The sequence below is a fragment of the Prunus persica genome, chromosome G2 (genome assembly GCF_000346465.2).
Source record: "Prunus persica cultivar Lovell chromosome G2, Prunus_persica_NCBIv2, whole genome shotgun sequence".
NCBI classification, from domain to species: Eukaryota; Viridiplantae; Streptophyta; class Magnoliopsida; order Rosales; family Rosaceae; genus Prunus; species Prunus persica.
The window spans coordinates 18,138,767-18,162,942 of NC_034010.1; the positions used below are offsets into that span (position 1 = coordinate 18,138,767).

At 38.4% G+C, this 24,176-nt stretch overlaps 1 protein-coding gene and 1 pseudogene across 1 annotated transcript; both read left to right on the forward strand.

The window, feature by feature from the left end:
* On the forward strand, window positions 3,927-16,266 carry LOC109947390 (annotated as a pseudogene).
* Window positions 17,861-21,629, forward strand: LOC18770113 (UPF0481 protein At3g47200). The gene is made up of 4 exons (XM_020558000.1): window positions 17,861-17,987; window positions 18,191-18,320; window positions 19,538-19,603; window positions 19,943-21,629. Exons 2-4 carry the CDS (start codon window positions 18,193-18,195, stop codon window positions 21,378-21,380), a joined length of 1,632 nt encoding a protein of 543 aa, XP_020413589.1. The 5' UTR covers window positions 17,861-17,987; window positions 18,191-18,192; the 3' UTR covers window positions 21,381-21,629.

The following is a 24,176-nucleotide window of genomic DNA, read 5'->3' on the forward strand; positions in this document are numbered from 1 at the left end:
AATCTCAGACGTAATAAATGTTTAAAACCATTATTTATATAACGTCGTGGTATATATGTTCACACGACGTCAATAGTAATACACCGTCGTGGTAAACTATTATTTATATTTTATCGTCTATATTAGATACCAACCCTAGTTTCTTTTTCTTTATATTTTATCAAATAAGGGAAAAACAAAAACCATTGTTCAGCGAAATCAAACCTGCAATTAAACAAGCATATAAAAAAAGACTATTATTTTAAAAACAACTTTGTCAATTTTCAGACGACGCTAGAACAACTGACGAACCGTCGTGGTCTACCGTCGTCTTATTTAGTTGATGTAGTTGTCTTCAAAGTTGGAAACTTTCTCTCTTTGTCTGTATATTTTATCAAACTTGGAAAGAAGTAAAATGATTTTGGCCAGAAAAAAGGTAAAAAGATTTTTCAAACAAAAAACGTATGAGCATGCAAAACAGTAACCAAAATAGTGAAAATGAAAGCTTACCTTTTGCGTGCAATGAAAGCAAGAGGAAGATGATCGATGTTTAAGTTCAGAGACGACGAAGAAGACGAGAGGAAGACGATGAGAAACTCTGACAATGCTCTGACAAGGAAAAAAGACGAAAAGGTTTCTCTGGGAGATTGAAATTTTTAATCGGGTTTGGAAACAGTGCATGTGTAAGTCGAAAAGTTGCTTACATATAAAACCATTTCAAAAAAATAATACGGCGGTTACATTTAACTACGTCGTTTTTAACTAACACGACGCAATATTTTTCGTTCGACGTGGAATCATTTCATTTAACGTCGTTAGGTTTAATATAACCGACGTGGATTTTAATTTTTAAATTATGAATAGAATTTTTTTTCCCGTGACCTTTCAGTTTATTTTTCAATTACAGTGCGTTATAAATAGAGTTTTTTTTCCGGAGGAAATTTAAAACGAAGGAAATTAATATTCTGCAATATGTAAAGTTTCTTTTTTGGATGACAGATTTAAATAAAATAAGAATATAAAAACAACAAATGTGTAAGTCAAGTAGACGAAAAGTTGCTTACATATAAAACCATTTCAAAAAAATAATATGGCGGTTACATATAACTACGACGTATAAATTACAAAATACGACGGTACATTTAACTTCGGACGTGGTAAATAAATACGACAGTAGTTTGTAGGTACCGTCGTAGTAAACTCAAAAATTAAAGTACATAAGTAATAACTCGCGTCATGGTATATTATTTAACACGTCGTTTTTATTAATTTACCGACGTGGATTTCTGTAATATACGTCGATCATACCGACGTTGATTTTACAATTTAAACGGCGGTTTTTTTGTAAGGACCGCCGTTGGTTTTAAAAATTTATTCTATAAATTTGTCGCTTTCATTCATTTTCGGTTTACATTTAAGGTTCCAAGTTCTTCCTCTCTCAGTCTCTCATGTCTCAAAGATAATAATTTGGATGTTTTCTCAAAGAGAAATTGAGCTTACTCGCATCAAATATATGTCCACAAGAAGAAGCTTGTCAACTAGCCTTCTCACTTCCTTGATCAAGCCTGATAGGACACTTAGTGCTTCTGAATACTCCTTGCTTTCCATCAAAAGAGATGCAAGTCTGGCCTCCACTCGCTGTCGAAGGAAAGTTCGCTTCTCAGGGAAATCTGAAGATCAGATGTGCCTGATCCTCTGCTTGATTTTCTTGCCTAAGAAGATCCGTCGGATTTATTGTGATAGCCTCTTCCTTTATCCGTAGAGCTTCAGAAGAAGAAGATGGGTTTCAAGAATGCGATAAAGAATAGAAATGGCTTCAGATGGCCTCTAAAGCATGAGCAATTGAATCAGTAGTTTCTGGGAGATATGATGAAGACATTGTCAATGCTTTGAACTACACAAGTCCTGCAGAAAGATATGTTAAAGAAACTGAAACAACGGCGGTTTTCTGTTCTACCGTCGTCTTTTCTCGTCGTCTATATTAAGTTACGATGGCGGTAGATTTATAATTACCGACGTAGATTATTTTGTTAAACGTCGTTAAGTGTACTACAACCGACGTGGATTTTAATTTTAAATTATAAATAGAGTTTTTTTTCCCGTATTCTTTCAGTTTTAGTTTTCAATTCCAAAGCGTGATAAATAGATTTTTCTTTCCCGAGGAAATTTAAAATGAGGGAAATTAATGTTCTAGAATTTGTAAACTAACACGACGCAATATTTGCAAATCTGTGTCATCTGTTAAGATTATGATGTGGAACAGAGTTCCATCTGGTAAGATTTCGTAACCCTTGGGATCTCAGACAAAACTGATTATGTCGGCGGTGTTCTATATAAACCGTCGTGGTTATTTCAATTCTTGTCATTAAGTAGATCTACCGACGTAGGATAAGAAAATCAAAGAAAAAAATTGTTAACAAAAATTCTTATTAAGACGACCGTTAAAATTAAAGGTACGACGTATAAAATGAATAAATACGACGATAAATTTTATTGTACGATTTAAAGATAACGTAGTAGAACTATACGAGAATGACGTCGATATATTTATATTTTCCGTCGTTGTAAATTAATTTAATACGGCGATATTTTGTATTTTAAAGCCGTGGATTTGTTTGTAATTATACGGCGTCTTATACGAAAACCTCGTCGTCTTATTTTATGAGTAAAAACGGCAGTTTTTATTGAAATCGTCGTCTTTACTTTCTACGTCGGTCGATTCATAACTTCTGCCGTTCTTTGTTGGCATTGATTTTACACTGAGGAAATCTGTTTCAAATAGACGTCGGTTGTTTAATTATGTACGTCGTTGTTTTTGAACAGCCATTTGAAACTCCATTTTTTAGTTGTCTAAGGTTGTATTACACGACGGTGTTTTTAGAACCGTCGTCTTTTTATAAACCACGACGGTTTTCACTTAGACCGTCGTTGTTTTCTGGTCGTCTTTTTCACTTTTTGTAGTAGTGAAGGCGGTGTAAACATGAGGGATCAATATGCTGAACAAGATGAATAACAACAGCCCAGTTCAATGATAATGTTAATAACACTTTGTCCTGAGCCAATTTCAAACGAAAAAATAAATTCCAATAAATATATACATTTCACCTACGTAACTAGTAAATAATCAAATAATAATAACCTACATAATCTTCATACTGCCAAAATATATATATATATATATATATAATTGCGGTGTCTTTGAACTTCTTGGCGTGAGTTTTTATTTTTATTTTAAAGTTTGGGGTGTTTTGGAATTATGGTAAAATGGTAAGGGTATTTTTGGTAGTTAATAAAGGAAAACATGAATATGAATCGTATAGACTACCCCCCAAACTAGTTGATGTGATAGTTTCTAGGGGATGTGATTACGGATTTTGAGATGGGGCCCACTTATTTTTTCATTCCTGATTGCAAATAAACGCAAGGGAAGTCAGGAATGGAAATCATTCTATTTCCTTCCATACCCATTACTGATACGTAAACATGCCCTTAGAGGGAAAAACCCAAAACTAGCTACTTGTCAGTTTCTAATTAGTTTTATGGGTAATTATATAATATATCATGCTAAGATAGGCCTATTAATGAAAAGCCTTATCATTTATAGGTTTGTGAAAACTTTTTGGTGCACGTAATAAGACTGTTGATGAACAAATTACAAAAGTGAATCCTTTCCTAGTTGCTTGGCTGGAAATTTAATTACAATTACTTTTGCAATAATAAAACACCATTGTATTCTTGTGGTCTCCCAGGACAAAGATGATGGCTTCACAAATGGGGCGAAGAAAACTGATCAAAGTGAAAAAAAATGTAATGACCCCGTTAAGTTCTCGAAGCAGTGGTGTATCTACCGGATTCCTAGCAGACTGCGGAATGTAAAAGATGAAGCACACACTCCTCAATTGATTTCAATAGGCCCTTTCCACCATGGCAATCTGAAACTGAGGGACATGGAAAGCCATAAAAAGAAATTTTATGAGAATTTCTGCCAGCGAACTTTGAGGAAAAACGAGGAACTAGAAAACTTCATCCGTGAGAAAGAAGATGACATTCTTCGTTGTTATGCAGGGGCCATTGAGCTTGATATTGACTTTGTGAAGGTAATTCTAATTGATGTCTGCTTCATCCTTGAGCTCTTTTTGAGGAACTGTCAAACCGAAAAGTATGAAAATTATTACATTCTAAGATCGCCATTGCTGAGGAAAGCTGTCAAGCAGGACCTGATACTCTTTGAAAATCAGCTTCCTTATCCTCTTCTTCAAGAGCTATATGACTTTGCCAACCCCACCTATACCAGTTCCAATCCCGGAAAAAATGTTCAGGAGAAAGAAGAGGAAGATGACCGGCAACACTGCTTGCCTTGCTTCCAGCCTTGTTTTCCATTTTCCCACTCGACCCCTTCTGATGATCATCCTATGGAGACTGAGAAAACCGAACCTGCTTATGGTCACCCCTTTCTAAAGCTTACTTGTGAGTTCTTTAAGGAATACACGAAGTTACAACCGATTGAGAATGGAGTACAAGTAAAACATTTCACTGAATAGGTAAGATATTTTCTGTGGCCAATCGAAAAAATGACTTGGGTAGGAAATGGTGACTGCATCCCTACCAAAATTATATGCGATGTAAGAAAACTGAAGGAAGCAGGGGTGAAGTTTAGGCCAAATGAAGTTAGTGAACGCTTCGTCATAAAAAGATGTGAGGACCACAAATGTAATTTCAAAATGGCATACTTTAGAAAATATGAACTTAGAGCTTACAAACGTTTGGGCAAGGTATTAGGTAGAATGCATTATTCGAAACGTGATGGCCTTGGAGCAGCTTGTTGTGCGGAAGCGTCAACCAACTGCGAGTGAAAAATAAATAACAACAGGCAGGAGAAAAATAGAACAAAAATAATCAACAAGAACAACACCAAGATTTATACTGGTTCGGCAATTGCCTACATCCAGTTTGGAGACGACGGAGTATTCCACTATAATCAATGAGAGAATACAATAGTGTTTAACCACTCAGAAAACCCAAGCCCCAAATATACCCAAGCTCACACACTCAAGAATATAAAGGGGATACAAATTGAGTACAATTTAGAGAGGGAAAAATAATCAACAATAGCAACAAAAGCTTAGTTGCCCAAACTATTATTTTTCTCTCTCCCAACTTCTCTCTTCTCTCATCAACTCTCGGTGCTTTCCGCTCTTCATTTTTCCCAAATGCATGTTCCCTTTTATAAGCCAAACATTTGCTCTTCAACCACCCAACGGCAAAAGCAAAACACACAAGTCAAAAAGGTAAAAGTAAGCCATCAATGCTAGCCATTAATTTGTCTCCAATTTGTCTGCTAGCCGAAAGCACCGCAAGATGTCTGCCAGCCGAAAGCAGTTTTGCTTTTGACTATTTTTTGAGCCAATCATCAACAATCTCCACCTTGGCTCAAAACCTCGAAGCAACACTCTCAATGGTCGTCTCCCAATCCCCCATGGGGCAATCAACAAACTTTACAAATGCCAATTAAGTCTAAGCAATGCTTAAACTTGAGCAACGAAACTGGCTTTGTCAACATATCCGCAGGATTCTCAGCGGTCCCAATCTTCTGAAGAAGAATATTTCCCTCGTCAATAATCTCACGAACAAAATGGAACCTCACGTCAATGTGTTTTGTACGTGCATGATGAACTTGATTCTTTGCTAAATAAATAGCACTCTGACTGTCACAATGAACATCCACATGGTCCTGTTCAATCCCCAAGTCATCAAGCAATCCTTGAAGCCAGATGGCTTCCTTTATAGCTTCTGTTACCACCATGTATTCAGCCTCCGTAGTCAACAGAGCAACTGTAGATTGCAGAATCGACCTCCAACTCACTGGACCTCTAGCAATAGTGAATACAAAACCTGTAGTGGACCTACGCTTGTCCAAATCACCTGCGTAATCAGAATCCACATATCCAACAACACATTGACCAGTAACTTTATCATGCTGAAACAATAAACCGACATCCACAGTACCCAGAATATACCGTAGAATCCATTTCACAGCTTGCCAATGCCCTTTTCCTGGATTATGCATATATCTACTGACAATACTAACAGCTTGTGAAATATCAGGCCTCGTACACACCATAACATACATCAAACTACCAACAGCACTTGCATATGGAATTTGAGCCATGTAATGACTCTCTTCACCAGTTTTAGGAGACATAGAAGCACTAAGTTTGAAATGAGGGGCAAGAGATGTACTAACCGGTTTTGAATTTTCATTCATCCCGAAACGCTGTAGTACCTTCTTCAAATACTGCTTTTGACACAGACTAATCTTGCCCTTCGCTCTATCTCTTTCAATTTCCATACCCAGTATCTTCCGAGCTTCTCCTAAGTCCTTCATCTCAAATTCATTACTCATTTGAGTCTTCAACCTTTCAATCTCCACTTTGCTTTTACATGCTATAAGCATATCATCAACATATAAAAGCAGATAGATGAAGGTTCCATCTTGTAGCTTGCGAAAGTATACACAATGGTCATAATGACTTCTTGTGTACTTCTGCCCGATCATAAACCGATCAAATAGCTTATACCATTGTCTTGGAGACTGCTTCAAGCTGTACAATGATTTTTGCAATTTGCAAACCCAATTTTCTTTTCCAGCAACCTTAAAACCTTCTGGCTGAGACATATAAATTTCTTCCTCCAAATCACCATGTAAGAATGCAGTCTTGACATCAAGTTGAGCCAACTCAAGGTCAAACTGCGCAACCAAAGCCAACAAAATACGAATAGAGGAATGTTTTACTACAGGAGAAAATACCTCATTGTAGTCAATGCCTTCCTTCTGAGCATATCCTTTAGCTACTAATCTGGCTTTGAATCTCACATTGTCTTTTCCCAAAGATTCCATCTTCTTGGCATAAACCCATTTGCAACCAATTGCTTTCTTCCCCTTTGGTAACTGAACCAGCTCCCAAGTCTCATTTTTATGAAGAGACTTCATCTCCTCATCCATAGATTTCTTCCACTCCACGCTCTCTGAACTTCTGACAGCTTCTTTGTAGGCGGATGGAATATCATCTTCAATAACGGGAAGTGCATATGCCACAATATCAGTAAATCGAACAGGCTTTCGAATCTCCCTTCTCGATCTTCTGATTGCAATAGAATCTTGTTGCTGTGGAGGCTCTTGGGTAGGTGCCTCCTCTTCATCATCCTCGTCCTCTTCATCAGAATCAACTGTAGGACTAGTGTCTGTAGTATCAGACCTTACTGGAACAACTGGAGTCTTCAGTAACTCCACCTGCTTTGAACTACTCATGGTCTTAGTCGCTTCAATTTCACCTTCATGCTTGTTCTGATTTACCATAGCAGCCTCATCAAAAGTCACATCTCTGCTTACAACAAATTTCTTCTCATCTGGACACCAAAGTCGGTATCCCTTCATGCCAGTGCTAAATCCCATAAATAGAGCTTTCTTTGCTCTTGGATCTAACTTGCTTTCCCTGACATGATAGTAAGCAGGACAACCAAATATGTGTAAATACTTGTAATCAGTACAAGGTTTACCAAACCATACCTCCATGGGCGTTTTGCCCTCATTCGCAGCAGCAGGCAACCGATTAATGAGATGGCTTGCATAAGTAATCGCCTCAGCCCAAAACGCCTTGCCTAAACCAGCATTAGACAACATACACCGAACTTTCTCAAGCAAAGTACGGTTCATGCTCTCTGCCACCCCATTCTGTTGCGGTGTCTCCCTAACCGTGAAGTGCCTCACAATACCCTCATCTTGACAAACTTTCAAGAAAGGATCAGACTTATATTCACCACCATTGTCTGATCTGAGAGTCTTGATCTTTCGACCGCTTTGCGTTTCAATCATCTTTTTCCACTTCAGGAATATCTTCAAGACTTCATCTTTACGCTTCATGGTGTACACCCATATTCTTCTAGAGAAGTCATCAACAAAGGAGACAAAATAATGGCTACCTCCCCAAGATGCATTCTTGGAAGGTCCCCAAACATCAGTGTGAACATAATCTAGAATGCCCTTAGTGTGGTGAATAGCAGTGCCAAATTTCACTCTAGTTTGCTTACCCAGCACACAATGTTCACAGAATTCCAATTTGCATGCCTTTGCACCTTTCAATAAGCCTTGCTTCACCAATCCTTGCAACGCTTTTTCACCAGCATGCCCAAGACGCATATGCCATAACCTTGTGGTGTCTGTGCTATCTGCGTCAGCAGCTTCGGTGACAGCTGCTCCACCAATAACTGTACTATCCTGCAAGAAATACAAGTTATTTCGTCTTGTACCTTTCATCACCACCAGTGCCCCGTACACAGCTTTAAGAACTCCACCCTCCATGGTGATCTTGAGACCTTTGGATTCCAAAGCGCCCAATGAGATGAGATTCTTCTTCATATCCGGTACATACCGAACATCACTCAATTCTCTGACTGTTCCATCATGCATCTTCAAACAGATTTTGCCTATCCCTTGTGTTTTGCAGGCATTATTATTGCCCATCAAAACAACTCCATCATCCAGCTCCTCGAAGCTAGAAAACCATTCCCGAATGGGACACATATGATAGGTGCAACCTGAATCCAAAATCCACTCAGTTGAGTGACCATCAGCAGATGAACTAGCCAAAGCAAACTCGAAATCAACATCTCCAGATTTTGCAACATTTGCTTCAGAACCGGCTTTCTCCTTCTCTTTGTTCTTCAATTTGGGGCAGTCTTTCTTCCAATGACCCTTTTGGCGACAAAAGGCACATTCATCTTTAGCAGGAAACTTCCCTCGTGACTTTGAACGAGATTTTCCCCGCTTCTCAGATTTTCTTTCCTCTGTTTGACCCCTTGCAACAAGTGCCTCGGTTTGTGAATTTTGAGTCTTCTGTTCCTTCTTTCGACACTCATGATTCACCAATGCCGCAGACACCTCATCCAGTTTCACCTCGGATTTTCCATACAACAAAGTAGTTGTCAAATGATCATAATCATCAGGCAATGAATTTAACAAACATAGTGCCTTATCCTCGTCAGGAATTATCACATCAAGATTTGCTAAATCAGCAAGTATTTTATTATAATCATTGAGGTGTTCATGCATAGAAATACCTGAGCGATATTGAAATCGGAAGAGTCGTTTCTTCAAGAAGAGCCGATTTTCTGCGCTCTTGGTCATATACTTCTCCTCCAATTTCATCCATAACTTCTTAGCATAAGTTTCCTTCATATACGGGTATTTCAACTCCTTATCAAGGAACGATCGAATAGTGGCACAAGCATGGAGATTAATTCGAGTCCACTGCTTGTCATCAATATCTTCTGGTTTATCCTCCAGAACCATATCCAACTCTTGTTGATACAACACATCCATAACTTCACATTGCCACATACCAAAATTATTGGAGCCATTAAATTTATCAACCTCTAACCTTGTACTGGCAATTGGATGTCTATTGGATGTAGGTGCCGACGAAGACGATGTCGATTCCTTTTCCTTCAAAATTTCAACTTTTTCTCCCGCCATCAAATCTGCCCGGCACTATTCACCGGGGGGGGCACTGTAGCACCAACACTATTCACGTGCACTATTCACCTGTCACTGTAGCACCGACAGATTTTTCACTCCCACGAAACCCCAGTCGAAAAACTGGAGCTCTGATACCACTTGTTGTGCGGAAGCGTCAACCAACTGCGAGTGAAAAATAAATAACAACAGGCAGGAGAAAAATAGAACAAAAATAATCAACAAGAACAACACCAAGATTTATACTGGTTCGGCAATTGCCTACATCCAGTTTGGAGACGACGGAGTATTCCACTATAATCAATGAGAGAATACAATAGTGTTTAACCACTCAGAAAACCCAAGCCCCAAATATACCCAAGCTCACACACTCAAGAATATAAAGGGGATACAAATTGAGTACAATTTAGAGAGGGAAAAATAATCAACAATAGCAACAAAAGCTTAGTTGCCCAAACTATTATTTTTCTCTCTCCCAACTTCTCTCTTCTCTCATCAACTCTCGGTGCTTTCCGCTCTTCATTTTTCCCAAATGCATGTTCCCTTTTATAAGCCAAACATTTGCTCTTCAACCACCCAACGGCAAAAGCAAAACACACAAGTCAAAAAGGTAAAAGTAAGCCATCAATGCTAGCCATTAATTTGTCTCCAATTTGTCTGCTAGCCGAAAGCACCGCAAGATGTCTGCCAGCCGAAAGCAGTTTTGCTTTTGACTATTTTTTGAGCCAATCATCAACACAGCTTATGTACCCAAAGAAGGCTTATGTTTGCAGTTACTTTTTGATGCTGGATCAGCTTGTGGACACTGTGGTAGATGTGACTGTGCTGATTGAAAGCGAAGTTATAGTTAACTTGCTAGGCAGCCAGTGGCAGACCTATTAAGGCGCAGGGAGGTGCAGCTGCACCTCTCCTCGCCGGAAAAATCATTGTAGGTGCTTCAAATTGCCCATTTGCTCAGCTGGTGGTGGTGTACATATTACCTTATTTCTATTTTCAATGCTGGAAAAATCTTTGTCCTTTCACTTTCATTTATTTTTATATTACTCTATTTACTTAAGTTTACAATGTAAATAATGAAGTACCCCTGTTTGGATTTAAATAAAAATACTAGAAAATCAAATTCTCACCAAATCAAAATATGAAAAATCGGTTTTAGTGCAAAATACGATTAAGGCTGAAAATGATGGATCATTAAATCAATATATACTTCATAATAAAATCCCATAAAAGCAAGTGTTCTTATTTGATGTGTAAGGAGTAAAAGCCACCAAAAATTATCTTCAAAAAAATGATTATTACGAAAAATTATTTTTCATACTTAGTTAATATTTTTACATGAAACAATTTTTCATGTATGATCATAATATGAATGCATGAAGTGACCTAAGGTCAATCTAGGTAAAAAGCCTTAGATGTTCAATCCACAAAGAGCTTTTAGCCTTTTTAAATTGTACCTCTGCTTAAAAAATTCTAGGTCCACCAATATAGGCAGCAGTAACGCAGTGGCGAAGCTGATTAATTCACTTTGTAAGCATATTATGGATGATAGATCCTGCTATGCAGATATCTGTAAACAGCTTAATGAGCACTCCGAGATCAGCATATGCAACCGTTGATAACAGAAGAGGTGTTTGGAAAAACAAAGGAGACTGAAAACATAGAGAATATACTGAGATTTTCTATATGATTATTCACTGAATGAATATTACAATGCACAGTTCAGCTTATATACAATTGTATGGACTAAAGGATTAAGTTACTAACAACCATGCTTAACAGACTAACACGTGAATAGCACGTGGGTATTCTAACAATACTAAGCTGATGTGTTCATCTATCATTCCCCCTCAAATCCAGCTGGGTTCCCGAGCCGTAAATTACCACAATGCTTTGTAAAGATTGCACTGTGTAAGCCTTTTGTAAATATGTCTGCAACCTGTTCATCTGTTGGAATAAACTGCATGGAGAGATCTCTTCTTTGTACTCTTTCTCTAACAAAGTGAAAATCTATATCAAGATGTTTGATCCGTGAGTGATACACAGGATTAGAACTCAATGCTAGAGCAGAAAGGTTGTCATAATGTATAGTAGGAGGTTGAGGTAGAAACACTTTCAAATCAAGCAAAACTTGTCTGATCCATGCCAAATCTGCTGCTGTATGAGCTAATGCTCTGTATTCTGCTTCGGTTGAACTCCTGGAGACTGAGTTCTGTTTCTTAGATTGCCAAGAGATAGGATTATGGCCTAAGAAAGCCACAAAACCAGTGGTAAATCGTCTAGTGCCTATAATTGCTGCCCAATCTGCATCACTGTAAACATTAAGTTCCCAAGCACCACTAGTAAAGGTAAGTCCATGATCCAAGGTACCTTGAAGATAGCACAAAATCCTCTTAACTAACTGAAAATGTAACTCTGAAGGAGTTGTCATGAATTGACATACTGTGTTAACAACATAAGAGATTTCAGGTCTGGTAAATGTTAAATACTGTAATGCACCAACAATGCTTTTGTAGATTGTAGGATCAGTCAAAACATCACCTTCAGTCTTTAACAATTGACCATGTGGTTTACAAGGGGTAGGACAAGGTCGTGAACTCAGACCAACCTTAGCAAGCAAATCTTTGGCATATTTAGCCCGGTTAACAAAAATATCTCCAGCTGTATTATAAGAAATCTGTAATTCTAAGAAATATTTCAACTTCCCCATATCTTTCATATCAAAAGCTGAGCTTAATTCATCAACAATTTCTTGCACCAAAGCCACTTTTGAACCAGTCAATTTTATATCATCCACGTATATGAGAAGGATCACAATATCTGAACCTAGATGCTTCACAAATAAGCTAGGGTCAGAGTGAGATGATGCAAAACCAATGTCTAAAAGATAACTTGTGAATTTGGCATTCCAAGCCCTTGGAGCTTGCTTAAGACCATAAAGAGACTTTCATAACTTGCAAGCATAACTCAGATGTTTTGGATCCTCAAAACCTTGTGGCTAACACATATAGACTTCTTCCTCAAGATCATCGTGTAAAAACGCGTTCTTAACATCGAGTTGACGAAGTGACCATCAATTCATCCCTGCGATAATTAATATCAACCTTACTGTGGTGTGTCTGACCACAGGGCTAAAAGTTTCACTGAAATCCAGTCCAGGAGCTTGGCTGAAGCCTTGGGCAACTAATCTAGCCTTATATCTAGCCAAAGTACCATATGAGTTTTTCTTAATTTGATATACCCATCGACAACCAACAATATTTTTATGAACTGGCTTAGGAACAAACTCCCAAGTACCCTGAGCATGTAATGCCTCAATTTCGTCCTTCATAGCTTGAATCGAATGAACAGATTGAGAAGCAACCTTATAAGTGGCTAGTTCAGTAGCATCATGTATAACAGGAAGAGTGGTATAATAACACTGATAATTTTCAAACTGTTTAGACTTAACAACACCTGCCTTTGATCTAGTCTGCATAGCATGAGTGTTAAAAAGAGGAGACACAGAACTAGAGACAGAAGGGGAGACAGGCAAGAGAACTTGTAGTTGTTGATCATTAATCACAGATAAGACTGAATCACTGGAAGACAAAGCAGGATTCTTAGTAGATTCTAAAGATGAAATAGAAACATTTTGTGAACTATGATTTTGTGAAGAAACATGTTGAGGAGATATAGAACCAGATATATCACTAGGATTTAAAGCATATATACATGGAGGAAGTGAAACACAAACTGGTAAAGGCTGAGGCTTGGAAGAGCATGAAACTGGAATTGAATTTGCTGAGATGGAATGAGACTTAAAAGGAAAACAGTTTCATCATGAATGACATGTCTGGAAACAACAAACCTTGAGGTGGATCTATTGTAACAAATGACCTCTTTATAACCTGGAGAATATCCCATAAAAAACACATTGAGCTGTTCTTGGCTGAAGCTTATGTTCATTATAAGGTCTGATATATGGGTAAACTGCAGTACCAAAAATCCTAAGAGATTTAATATCAGGAGCCTCGCCATACAAGCTTTGAAAAGGAGACTGATATCTTAAAACTGGACTAGGCATAAGATTGATGAGATAAGCAGCATGAGCAACTGAATGAAACCATAACTTATCAGGAAGAGCAGAAGCAACAAGTAAAGTAAGAGCAGTTTCAATAATATGGCAATTCTTCCTCTCTACCAAACCATTTTGCTGAAGGGTGTATGAACAAGAGACCTGATGAATTATCCCTTTTGAATCCAAAAAAGAAGAAAATTGCCTACTAATGAACTCACCACCCCCATTACTTTGAAAATACTGAATAGTAGCCTTAAATTGATTGTGACAAGAGCATAGAACTTGAGAAATTCTTCAAACACTCCAGATTTATTAAACAGTGGATAAAGCCGCAAGTAACCAGTACACTCATCAACGAAACTAACATAGTATCTAAAACCATCTATGGATTTATGTCGGGAAGGACCTCATACATCACTGTGTATCCTCTGAAAGGGAACATTAGACTTAACATGATCCTTAGGAAAAGAAAGCTTGTGCATTTTACCATGTACACAAGCAATACATAGTGCTTGAGAAGTATCAACAGAAATAGATAAAGCAGAATCTTGAAGCATTCTTTGCACAACAGTATTTATTGGATGCCCTAACCTTTGATGCCAGATAGAGACGTTGACAAGTTGTCCAAGATATGCAATTGGAGATGAAGAAATAGAAGAAACACCCCGAGATCTTTGAGAAGCAGAAAGAGAAATGGGATATAAACCTTGATTACTCTTGCCTTGAAGAAGAATTGCCTTGGTTATCTTGTCCTGTATATAAAAGCCAGAGACGTCAAATGTGATAAAACAATTATTGTCTTTACATAATTGATGGACGGATAATAGATTCGCTTTGAGCTTAAGAACATGCAAAACAGATGGAAGATGCAATGAAGTAGATTGGGCACAAGAAATAGTAGCAGTGCCAAGATTCTGAATAGTCAAACATGCCCCATTGCCAACAGTAACATTCTCATCAACATTACAAGGAGTCACATGATCCAATTGAGAGGAATTGCCAACCATATGATGAGAAGCACCACTATCTGCAATCCAGACATGCTTAGGAGAGAAAGAAGTCTGAGCAGTCATAGCATTCAGAGAAGAATGAAGTGCTTGGCCCTGAAATGAGTAGTTTGACCTGTGGAAACAATCAAGTGCGCCATGCGCACGTTTGCCACAGATTTGGAATTCAACAACACTAGGAGTAGAAGAAGAGGAATTGGCATGATAGTAATAGCAATTAGCAACTGTATGGCCATGCTTTCTGCAAATTTGACACTCATGCACCATATGAGATCGATAGGAATTAGAACCTCCAGGAAAACCAGAAGTACTACCGCCCCGAAACTGAGAAGAGACATGGCGACCACCATTAAACCTTCCACGACCAGAGGTTTGTGTAGAAAAACCTCGAAAACCAGAGGCACAAGAAAAAGAACTCTGCTGACCACCAAAAGACTGAACATGTGGTAAAGGCTGAGAAGGTGTACGTAAAATACCCTGTCCTGAAGACACAGAGGAACCTTGAGCACAAGATGAATTAATCGCATATAACGTAGTATGACGAACAATACGAGCCTCAACAGTTTGTTCTGCAGAGAGAAGCTGTGCTCTGAAATCCTTGAGAGACAATGGAGTATCTCGTGCAATCCAGACAGTCTTGATTATGTCATATTCGGGAGGTAAGCCATTCAAAGCATTAATAATGAAATCATCATCAGAAATCTTGATACCAGCAACATTCAATTGATCTCGAAGATGTTTGAGACGAAGCAAGAATCGCTCCATGGAATCTCCACCTTTCTGTGAAGTTTGCAACTCAGTTTTGAGATGGTTAATCCGAGCGCGAGAAAATGAAGCATAGTGATCAGAGAGGTTGATCCAAGCATCGCGAGTTGTTTTGCATCCAATGACGTATTCAAGTGCCTCGTCAGACAAAGAAGCAATAAGTAAACTCAAAAGTGTCTTATCAGTACAAATCCACTCCTTATAAGTAGTGGTAAGCTCAGAAGTTTCGCCTTCCTCATCAACAATGGCGAATTGAGGAGGTGGAACCATCGAAATGCCCAAAAAGCTCGTAGCCTTGAAGCACAGATTCGATCTGATAACTCCACTTCAAGAAGTTATCATCAGCAAGATGAATTGTAAGGAGGCCAAGAAGACTCTCAATTTTGAGAAAAGAAGAAGCCACGAAGAAATTAGGGTTTTAGAAAATTTGGATTCGAAGAAATTTGAGAAATCTGAGAAAGCTGAGAAATTAGGAATTGCAGAGAGAGAAGAACAAGATAGATGAAGGAAGCGGAGAGAAAGAAGCGGAATAGCATATCTCGATCACCACCATGGGTGCTGATACTATGATAACAGAAGAGGTATTTGGAAAAACAAAGGAAGAAGCAGACTGAAAACAGAGAGAATATATTGAGATTTTCTGTATGATTATTCACTGAATGAATATTACAATGCACGGTTCAGCTTATATACAATTATAAGGACTGAAGGATTGAGTAACTAACAACCATGCTTAACAGACTAACACGTGAATAGCACGTAGGTATTCTACCATTACTAAGCTGATGTGTTCATCTATCAACCGTAACATTTCAATCCTGAAACGAGTTTACTTCAAGGATCTTTGGACGGGCAGTTCAACTATACTTGGACTCTTTGTGCTGGTATTCTCCATCATTGGAACCATTAAGTCTCTCATGTCGTAAAGCTTGATTGGTTTCTAGTCTGACTATTATTGGTCTGAACAATTAATGAAAGCTCTAGTTAATCTCTTTCTTGTTTTCTCTTTAATTGGTGTTTGAGATTATTGTGTGTTGGGTTGACTGGTGAATTAATCTACTATGGATTGTGTTTCAATTGTTGTTTCAATTTATCCATTTAAAGTCCCTTAAATTAAATTTTAATGAAATAACATAGTGCTGGAGAGAAGTCAAACATGTCATGGCAAAAAAAATCCAAACAAAAAACCTCGGATCCTTTGAGCCACACCTGCAATTCGTACTCCCTTCCCTATTAAAAAACAAGTTGGCTCATTAAATTATATATGGTTTTCCTAACAGAGTCACATTGATGCCCGTCTTTCATGATGAAACACAAAATTAATTTGTTAAGGTTACTTATATATTAAATGACAGTTGCCTTTAAGCATTAGTTAATTTCTTTGGTTTAGGGACCTGTTGTACTCTGACCTTTAAAAATGAATAAAAGGGACATGTTGCACCAAACCCCACAAATTTACTGGTTAGTTTACTTAACACCAGGTCTTAGTTTAAGTTTGGGTAATTGTATTAGGGGTGTGTGCATATACGCCTAATAATTTTTTTTTATATCAATTTCCAACCTAGAACATATGGTGCTAATGTATCACCTCCATCCAAATCTGTTAACAATTCTGTAACCCAAGGGCAATTTCGTCAGTTCAGTATAATTAAAAAGGCGAAAATTTTAAAATTTCTAAATAATTAAAATAATAATTCACCATCATTCCTTACCTTTCCCCTCCCCTTCCCTCACTCAAGGCGGCCCCTACCTCCTCTGCACCCCCGCACCGCACCGCACAGCCCCTCCTCCTCCCCCACTACCTCTAGCTTTAGCTTGAAACCCCTGGTCTTATCATTACACTCCCTCTACCTTCTCTCCACTTTACTCTCTCCTCCATGAAAACCCATCCCTCCACAACACACTCTTTTCGAACAAGAACATATTGCTCTCACTTTCACTCTCACTCTCAACAGTAAAAACTAAGTTGCTTTGCAGACCCCTTCATTGTAAACATGCCAGAGAATATTATTTTGTGGTATGTTCTCCCTAGACATGCTCTTTGCGAATTACCCATTATGCGCTGATTTTTGTCCCTGTAATTAATATTATAATAATGGGGGTGCAGGGGTTTCACCATGAATTTGGTCTGCCATCGATGGGAAGGCTTACGGCAAGAAGGGTGTCTGAGTTTTTGCGGGGGTGGGGTGGGGGAGGAGGAGAGCCTTGAGTAATTTATTTTTTCCAAACTATTATTTTGGTTTTTAACTGTTTAATTAACGGGATAAAACTTTAATGGGTGTAAAAAAAATATTTCTGGGTGTGTTTAAAATTATTTGACGGAATGCGGATGGAATTGGATGGAGGTGGCACTTTCTCAATAAAAGTGAAGTTTGGGTGGTTAATTGTTAAAAAAACATTAGGTGGTAAATGCACACTCCCTTAATAGTTCAGTGGTGTTTAAACCTTCCCTCTTCTAGATAGTGGTCAGGGGAAGCAAGACTTTGTTTGACTTGGATCAATGTAAAGGTCCCCTGTGCGATCTGGTTAGCTGAACGACGCAAGTCTCTCTCTTCATCTAACTTTCTCCTCAGTGTTAAATAAGAAGCCTGCACCGTTGTGATCGACTCAAGAACCACATCAGACAACTGGGAGACGAAACTTGCAGGTTCATTTTCTCACTCATGGTTTCTTCTTCTTTTTCCAATTTGAAAACAAATATTCATCACAAAGCTAAAGTTGATATAGATATGGATTTTGGATCATTATTATTCATGTCAAGATAAAATCAGGATATTAGATAAGAGATTCGACCAAATTCAAGATGTTAACTTGGTCTTACTTAAATCTTGAATTTCTAACAATGCCTAGAAATGGATAAAAAGCAAGGGACGAAAAAGATGGTGGTTGACGAGAATGCGGACGACAAGAGTCCAAAGCATAACCCTAACCATGATGCCGAACATACTCCCCCCTTAAAATGTCTTAGTCTCGGCGGCAGGTATGACTTTCATTTTACCATATGCTGTTTTGGGAAGAAGAGAAAGGGGCAGCCTTTTTTTAAAATTTTTTTTTCAAGGCGTGCATTATATATATATATATACAGAGAGCTTCCATTGAGGGATCCCTCAAATAAGCTTATTTGAGGGACATCCCTTGTAGGCCCTATTCCGGATTGTATTTCACTAATCCAAACCATCTATTTTGTAGATACTCATTCAAAGATCATCTCTACAAAAAATCACTTGAATCCGATATCATTTGACCACTCAATTAAGTTATTGAAATTTTAGCATTTTCTTGAAGTACCGTGTTCATTGATTTTGTAAGACACAATTGGATGTCGAAACAGTTTCCGATTTGTCTAATTTTTTGTAAGGATGATCTATAAATGAAGACCTAAAAAATAAATGGTTTGGATCATTGGGAAAAAAATTGTAGGGTACCCTAAAGGGCGTCCCTCAAATAAAATTATTTGAGGGATCCCTCAATAGAAGGGGACTGTATATATATATATATATATATGTGTGTGTGTGTTTATAGATAACTTACCATTCTCTAGAAGCTTACCCGGTACAATATGGTGTCATATTCCGAATAATCAATTTTTAACTTCCTCTGTGATTCCAAATATTTGTCAAATCTAAAAATCACTTACTCTCTCTGTTTGGATGGAGAAAAATAAGAAAAATAACTAAAGAAGTGAAGAAAATGAATTGATATTTCTCCATCTTTATCTCTCTTGCCTTCTCTATCTCTCTTTGAATTACCCAAACAAAAAATAAATCAATAAACAGATTAATTAAACCCCCCCAAAAAAGAAAAAAGACTGTCACGAAATACAGAGACTAGGGAAGATAGCGGGGTGTTAACCCAATTATAAAAATCAGGGATTCCGGCAAGGATGGGTGAGTCAAAGTAAAACTTTCATACCCATCTACTGCCATGTCTCTAATTAACAGACTTTTTGAGAGCAGATTCATGGTGGGTATGAAAGTGGTAGGTTATGTACAAAAGTGGGACGGAAATAAAAAAATTGTGTAATAAAGTCTGAAAGTCAGTAAATTTCAGAATAATAAAGTGAAATACGAGTACTCAACCGATTTTGAGATAATTCAATAAAGCACTAATTAATACTATGATTTAAGTTGGATGACAATTCAATAGTATATATGTCATCCACTTATATGTTCTAAACTTTTTCTCTTATATTATCAGGCACAACGTTTTCGGCAGGGCAGCTTTCAGGAGGACTGCAAGCCAAGAATATTGCTCGACGCTGAGGTACACAAGAATATAGATTTGATAAAATTACAAGTTATGACCATATAGTATAAGCATAATGATTTTGGCACTCCCAACTTCTCAAACTTTTCCAGCAAAAAGAAAAAAAAAACTTCTCAAAATTTTCTACCCTGACACATGAGGAGTGCGTGAGGTTATTTAAGGGTGATTTTAGAGTGCCAAAGCATTAGAAATAAACAATAATCTATCAGAGTTGAAATACTTATGACTTATGCTAATAGAAACATTTGTTACAGCTAAATGTTGTTCTAGTGCTGCCACAGAAATTAGGTTCAACGCTGTCAATTCCTTTCAAACTGATTGTAGTTCCATTTTCAGAAGGACAAAGACTACGTCACAAATTACTGAGAAAACAGAAAATGAAGAAGAATGCCAGGTACGAGTCTTGGACAAGCCAGACAAGTGGTGTATCTATAGGGTTCCCAGTAAACTCCGCAAAGTAAATGAAGCAGCATACACTCCGCAATTACTATCAATTGGCCCTTTCCACCATGGCAAACCAGAACTCAAGGACATGGAGACCCATAAAAAGATATATTATGAGAATTTTCTTGCACGTTTTAAGAAGAGTGACGATGAACTAAAGCAATTCATCAAGACTCGCCAAGAAAATATTCTTCGTTGTTACGCAGGGACCATTGAGCTCAACAAAGACTTTGAAGAGATAATTGCCGTTGATGCGTGCTTCATCATTGAGCTATTTTTAATGAACTTCAACGATCCAAAAAATCATGAAAATGATTATATATTGAGATCACCATGGCTGAGGAAAGCTGTAGAGCAGGACTTGATACTGTTTGAAAATCAGCTTCCTTATTCTCTTCTTCAAGAACTATATCAGAACTTTGCTGTGCCTCCCTCTTCCAATTTCCAACCTCGGAAAGAAGTACAAGAACAGGCTGATAGACAGAGCAGTACCAATCATGACTTACCGCACTGCTCGCCTTGCTGCCGGCATTGCTTGCCTTGCTGCTGGTGGATTCCTTCCAAGGATCATTCCATAGAGATTGTCCAAGTTGAACCTGATAATGATGATCCCCTGCTTAAGCTTACCTATGAGTTCTTCAAAGATTATAGTAGGGGAAAATCCGTCAAGAATGGAGTAAGACCGAAACATTTCACCGATTTGGTTAGGCATTTTCTACGTCCTGACAAAGAAATGGTTTTTAAACATAGTAGTACTCCAATCAAAAATATATATGCTGCAAGGAAGCTGAAGGCATCAGGGGTGAAATTTAGGCCACTTAAAGATGGCCACTTTATCATAGAAAAAGACGAGGCCACTAAATGTAAGCTCAACTTAGCGTGTTTCAGAAATATGGACTTGAAGCTTACACAATTTTGTGTCAAGGATGAGACAGAATGCGTTATTCGAAACATCATGGCCTTGGAGCAGTTTTTATACCCAAACAAGCCTTATATCTGCAATTACTTTTTGCTTATGGATCAACTTGTGGACATTGTGGAAGATGTGGATTTGCTGGTTGAGAACAAAGTTATTCTTAACATGCTAGGCAGCAATGAAGCAGTGGCGAAACTGGTTAATAGACTTTGTGAGCAGATCATGGACGATAAATCCTGCTATTTTGATATCTGTGAGCAGCTTAATAAGCACCATGAGAATTTTTGGAACCTTCATGTCGCAACTCTGAAACGAGTTTATTTCAAGGATCTGTGGACAGGCAGTTCAACTGTAGTTGGAGTTTTCGTCCTGCTTTTCTCAATCATTGGAACCATTAAGTCTCTCATGTCGTAAGCTTTAAGCTCGCTCAACTCGTGATTCTTAATAGACAGAATGTTAATTTCAGTCATTACTTCAAGTGATGAACTGAACAAATAAGTTAGCTAGTGTTATAGATTTAACATAAAGTTCGAGTTACGAATTAGTTCTGTTATTGTTGTTAAAGACTGCGGAGCAGTTCTTGTGAATTGATTGTAATGAACATAATTTCCATTTAGAATTAAATAAAGAAAGAGTTATGCTCTTGTTTTCATTGCACTCAGAGTTGAAGACTTGGATCTTGAAACTTCAGCTTCAAAGCCACTTGCTGCTATCTTTGTCTGGTCTTTACAGCAAATAGATGTTAAGAATGTAATTGCAGATGTAAGCCTTGTATAAATTTCGTTCAAATAGTAGCTTACCCTTTTCTCAATCAACAAGAGATTGGATATACTTGGGATCTCTTTTTAACATTAAGAAGAAAACTGCCATGAAACTAAGAGCTAGTTGATCTAACTCGACCTCTTATAAAATTCTCTTGCTTTTTTCTAATGGCAAACCGATAGGAGTTCATTAAATACAGAAATATATGAAGGCTTTGTTACAATTTCAAGCTTCAATCGAGGCATTAACCAGCCAGTAAGGAGGATTTACAATCCACCCAGGAGCTTACAATATTTTTACCATTTCAAGATGCTACATCATGAGCAACTTTATACCGCCTATGAGCAATTTCGTTAAGGATGCTCTTTTCCAACACGGCATCCATACTATTGGAAGTATTGGTAGCTGATAGCTGTGGTTAGCTTGGTGGCTGCTAGCTGTGATTGATTTACATGTCCTTAATTTAGGGGATTTGATCTTGTTGCTTGTAATTAGAGTCCTATAATTAGGGGTTAAAGTTAAGGTTGTGGTGTGTTGGCCAACAGCTCTTAGACTGGCCAATGGTTCTTAACCTAGGCAGTGGATATTAGCCTTCCCCAGCTTATACATAGATACCTGTGTAATCTTGTAAACAACATATAATGAGAAAATATATTCTCCCCATTATTTTCCACATGGTATCAGAGCTGGAACCTTAACTGGCCTGTCTCCATTTTTTCCTTTGTTTCTTCTGTACATGCTATTCAATAATGGCAGAAGATAATCCTTTTGGCTCTGAAGCTAAAAGCTTCACAGCACCTCGTTCTAGTTTTCCAGAAGCTGAAGTCAATCCAAACCAGCGACAGTGCTCTGTGTTGTTAAATGAGTTTAACTATCTTCCATGGTCTAGAGCAGTAACTCTTGCCCTTGGAGGAAGATCCAAACTCGGATTTGTTAATGGAACCATTGAGGCACCTGATGATTCGTCTCTGGAGTATAGAGCATGGCTGTGCAAAGACCAACTGGTCATGTCGTGGCTCCTCAACTCCATGGATCCTAAGCTGTCTAAAATCTTCAGTTTTTCAGAATCCTCTCTTTCTCTTTGGATGGCAGTCAAAGATATGTATGGCAATCAAAACAATGCATCTCGAGTGTTCCAACTTAAGAGGAATCTTGCAAGTCTCCAACAAGGTGATAAATCCTTTGTTCATCATCTCGGTTGCATGAAAAATATGTGGAACAAACTAGATATGTATCGACCACATACTATCGATGCTGCCATACTGTTAAAGAGGTCTGAGGAAGACAAAAAATTTCATTTGCTTGCAAGTTTGGGGTCTGAACATGAAGATCTTAGAAGCCATATTCTAATGAACCCCGAACTTCCAAATAACCTACGCCACGTATGGGGTCTGTCTCAACGCCAGATAACCTACGCCACGTGAGACCTCAACATCACAGGGTGGTACTTGTAGTGTAACCAAACTACGGGGATGTGCCTAAGGTAGTGCGTATAGCACTTCAAACTGACATCCTAGACTCTTTTGTATCCTTATACAAACATATATATATATATATATTTTACTTCTAATATTGTGTAAACCCCAACAATAGTCTAGCACCCGATAATCCCCACTAGGAAGGTGAGATTACTCCGGGAGACTCACGATCAATCAAGGGTCAAAATACCCTAACACTGGTCAAACGGACCTACGGGGCCCACGACCTCCAAATTCCGATCCGAAAGTTCTTATGGGTTCTATAAGGTATAGGACACTCGTCCTGCAAGTTTGGTCCAGATCGGAAGGTCGGATCGCTCACAATCACACGATCTAACGGTTAATATAAGATATAAACTTAAATTATTTATTCGGAACATCCGGGGCTCCGATTCACAATCCGTGAATTCCTACACGATCCTAGAAATACCTAGATTAACATATATTAAATTTGGGACCATCCAACGGTCCCAACCTATCGAACCCGAATAACGCACAATATGCGATCGTCCGTTCGATAGTCAAACGACGTCCGAATTGAGATCCGCAAAATCCTACGCACTCATGACAACCTAAGGATCTCATCGGGACACAGTGCTACTCCCCTACCCTGGCCCACAAGCCGCCACAATCGCCGGTAGCGTTGGGTGCCCAAAGCGATTACGCGTCGCCGGAAAATCTCAAAACCACGGCTCCAAACTCGTACCCTAGGTATAACACCATATTTGGAGCCCCTTTTGTTCTTGGACCTACCCCAAAAACTGACCGGAAGTGGCCGGAATTGCGATCCCAAAACCGGCCAAATTTCAATTCGAAAATCGAATTGGTTACGCTAAGAATCGATCCAATCCTACCCAACCATCAGCTAGAGCATGAAAAGTAGGTGAGAAACCATACCTTGCTCGTCGGAATCGGTGGCCGGAGGAGGGAGATCGACGGCCGCTTCTTCTCCATTTTCCGGCGAAACCAC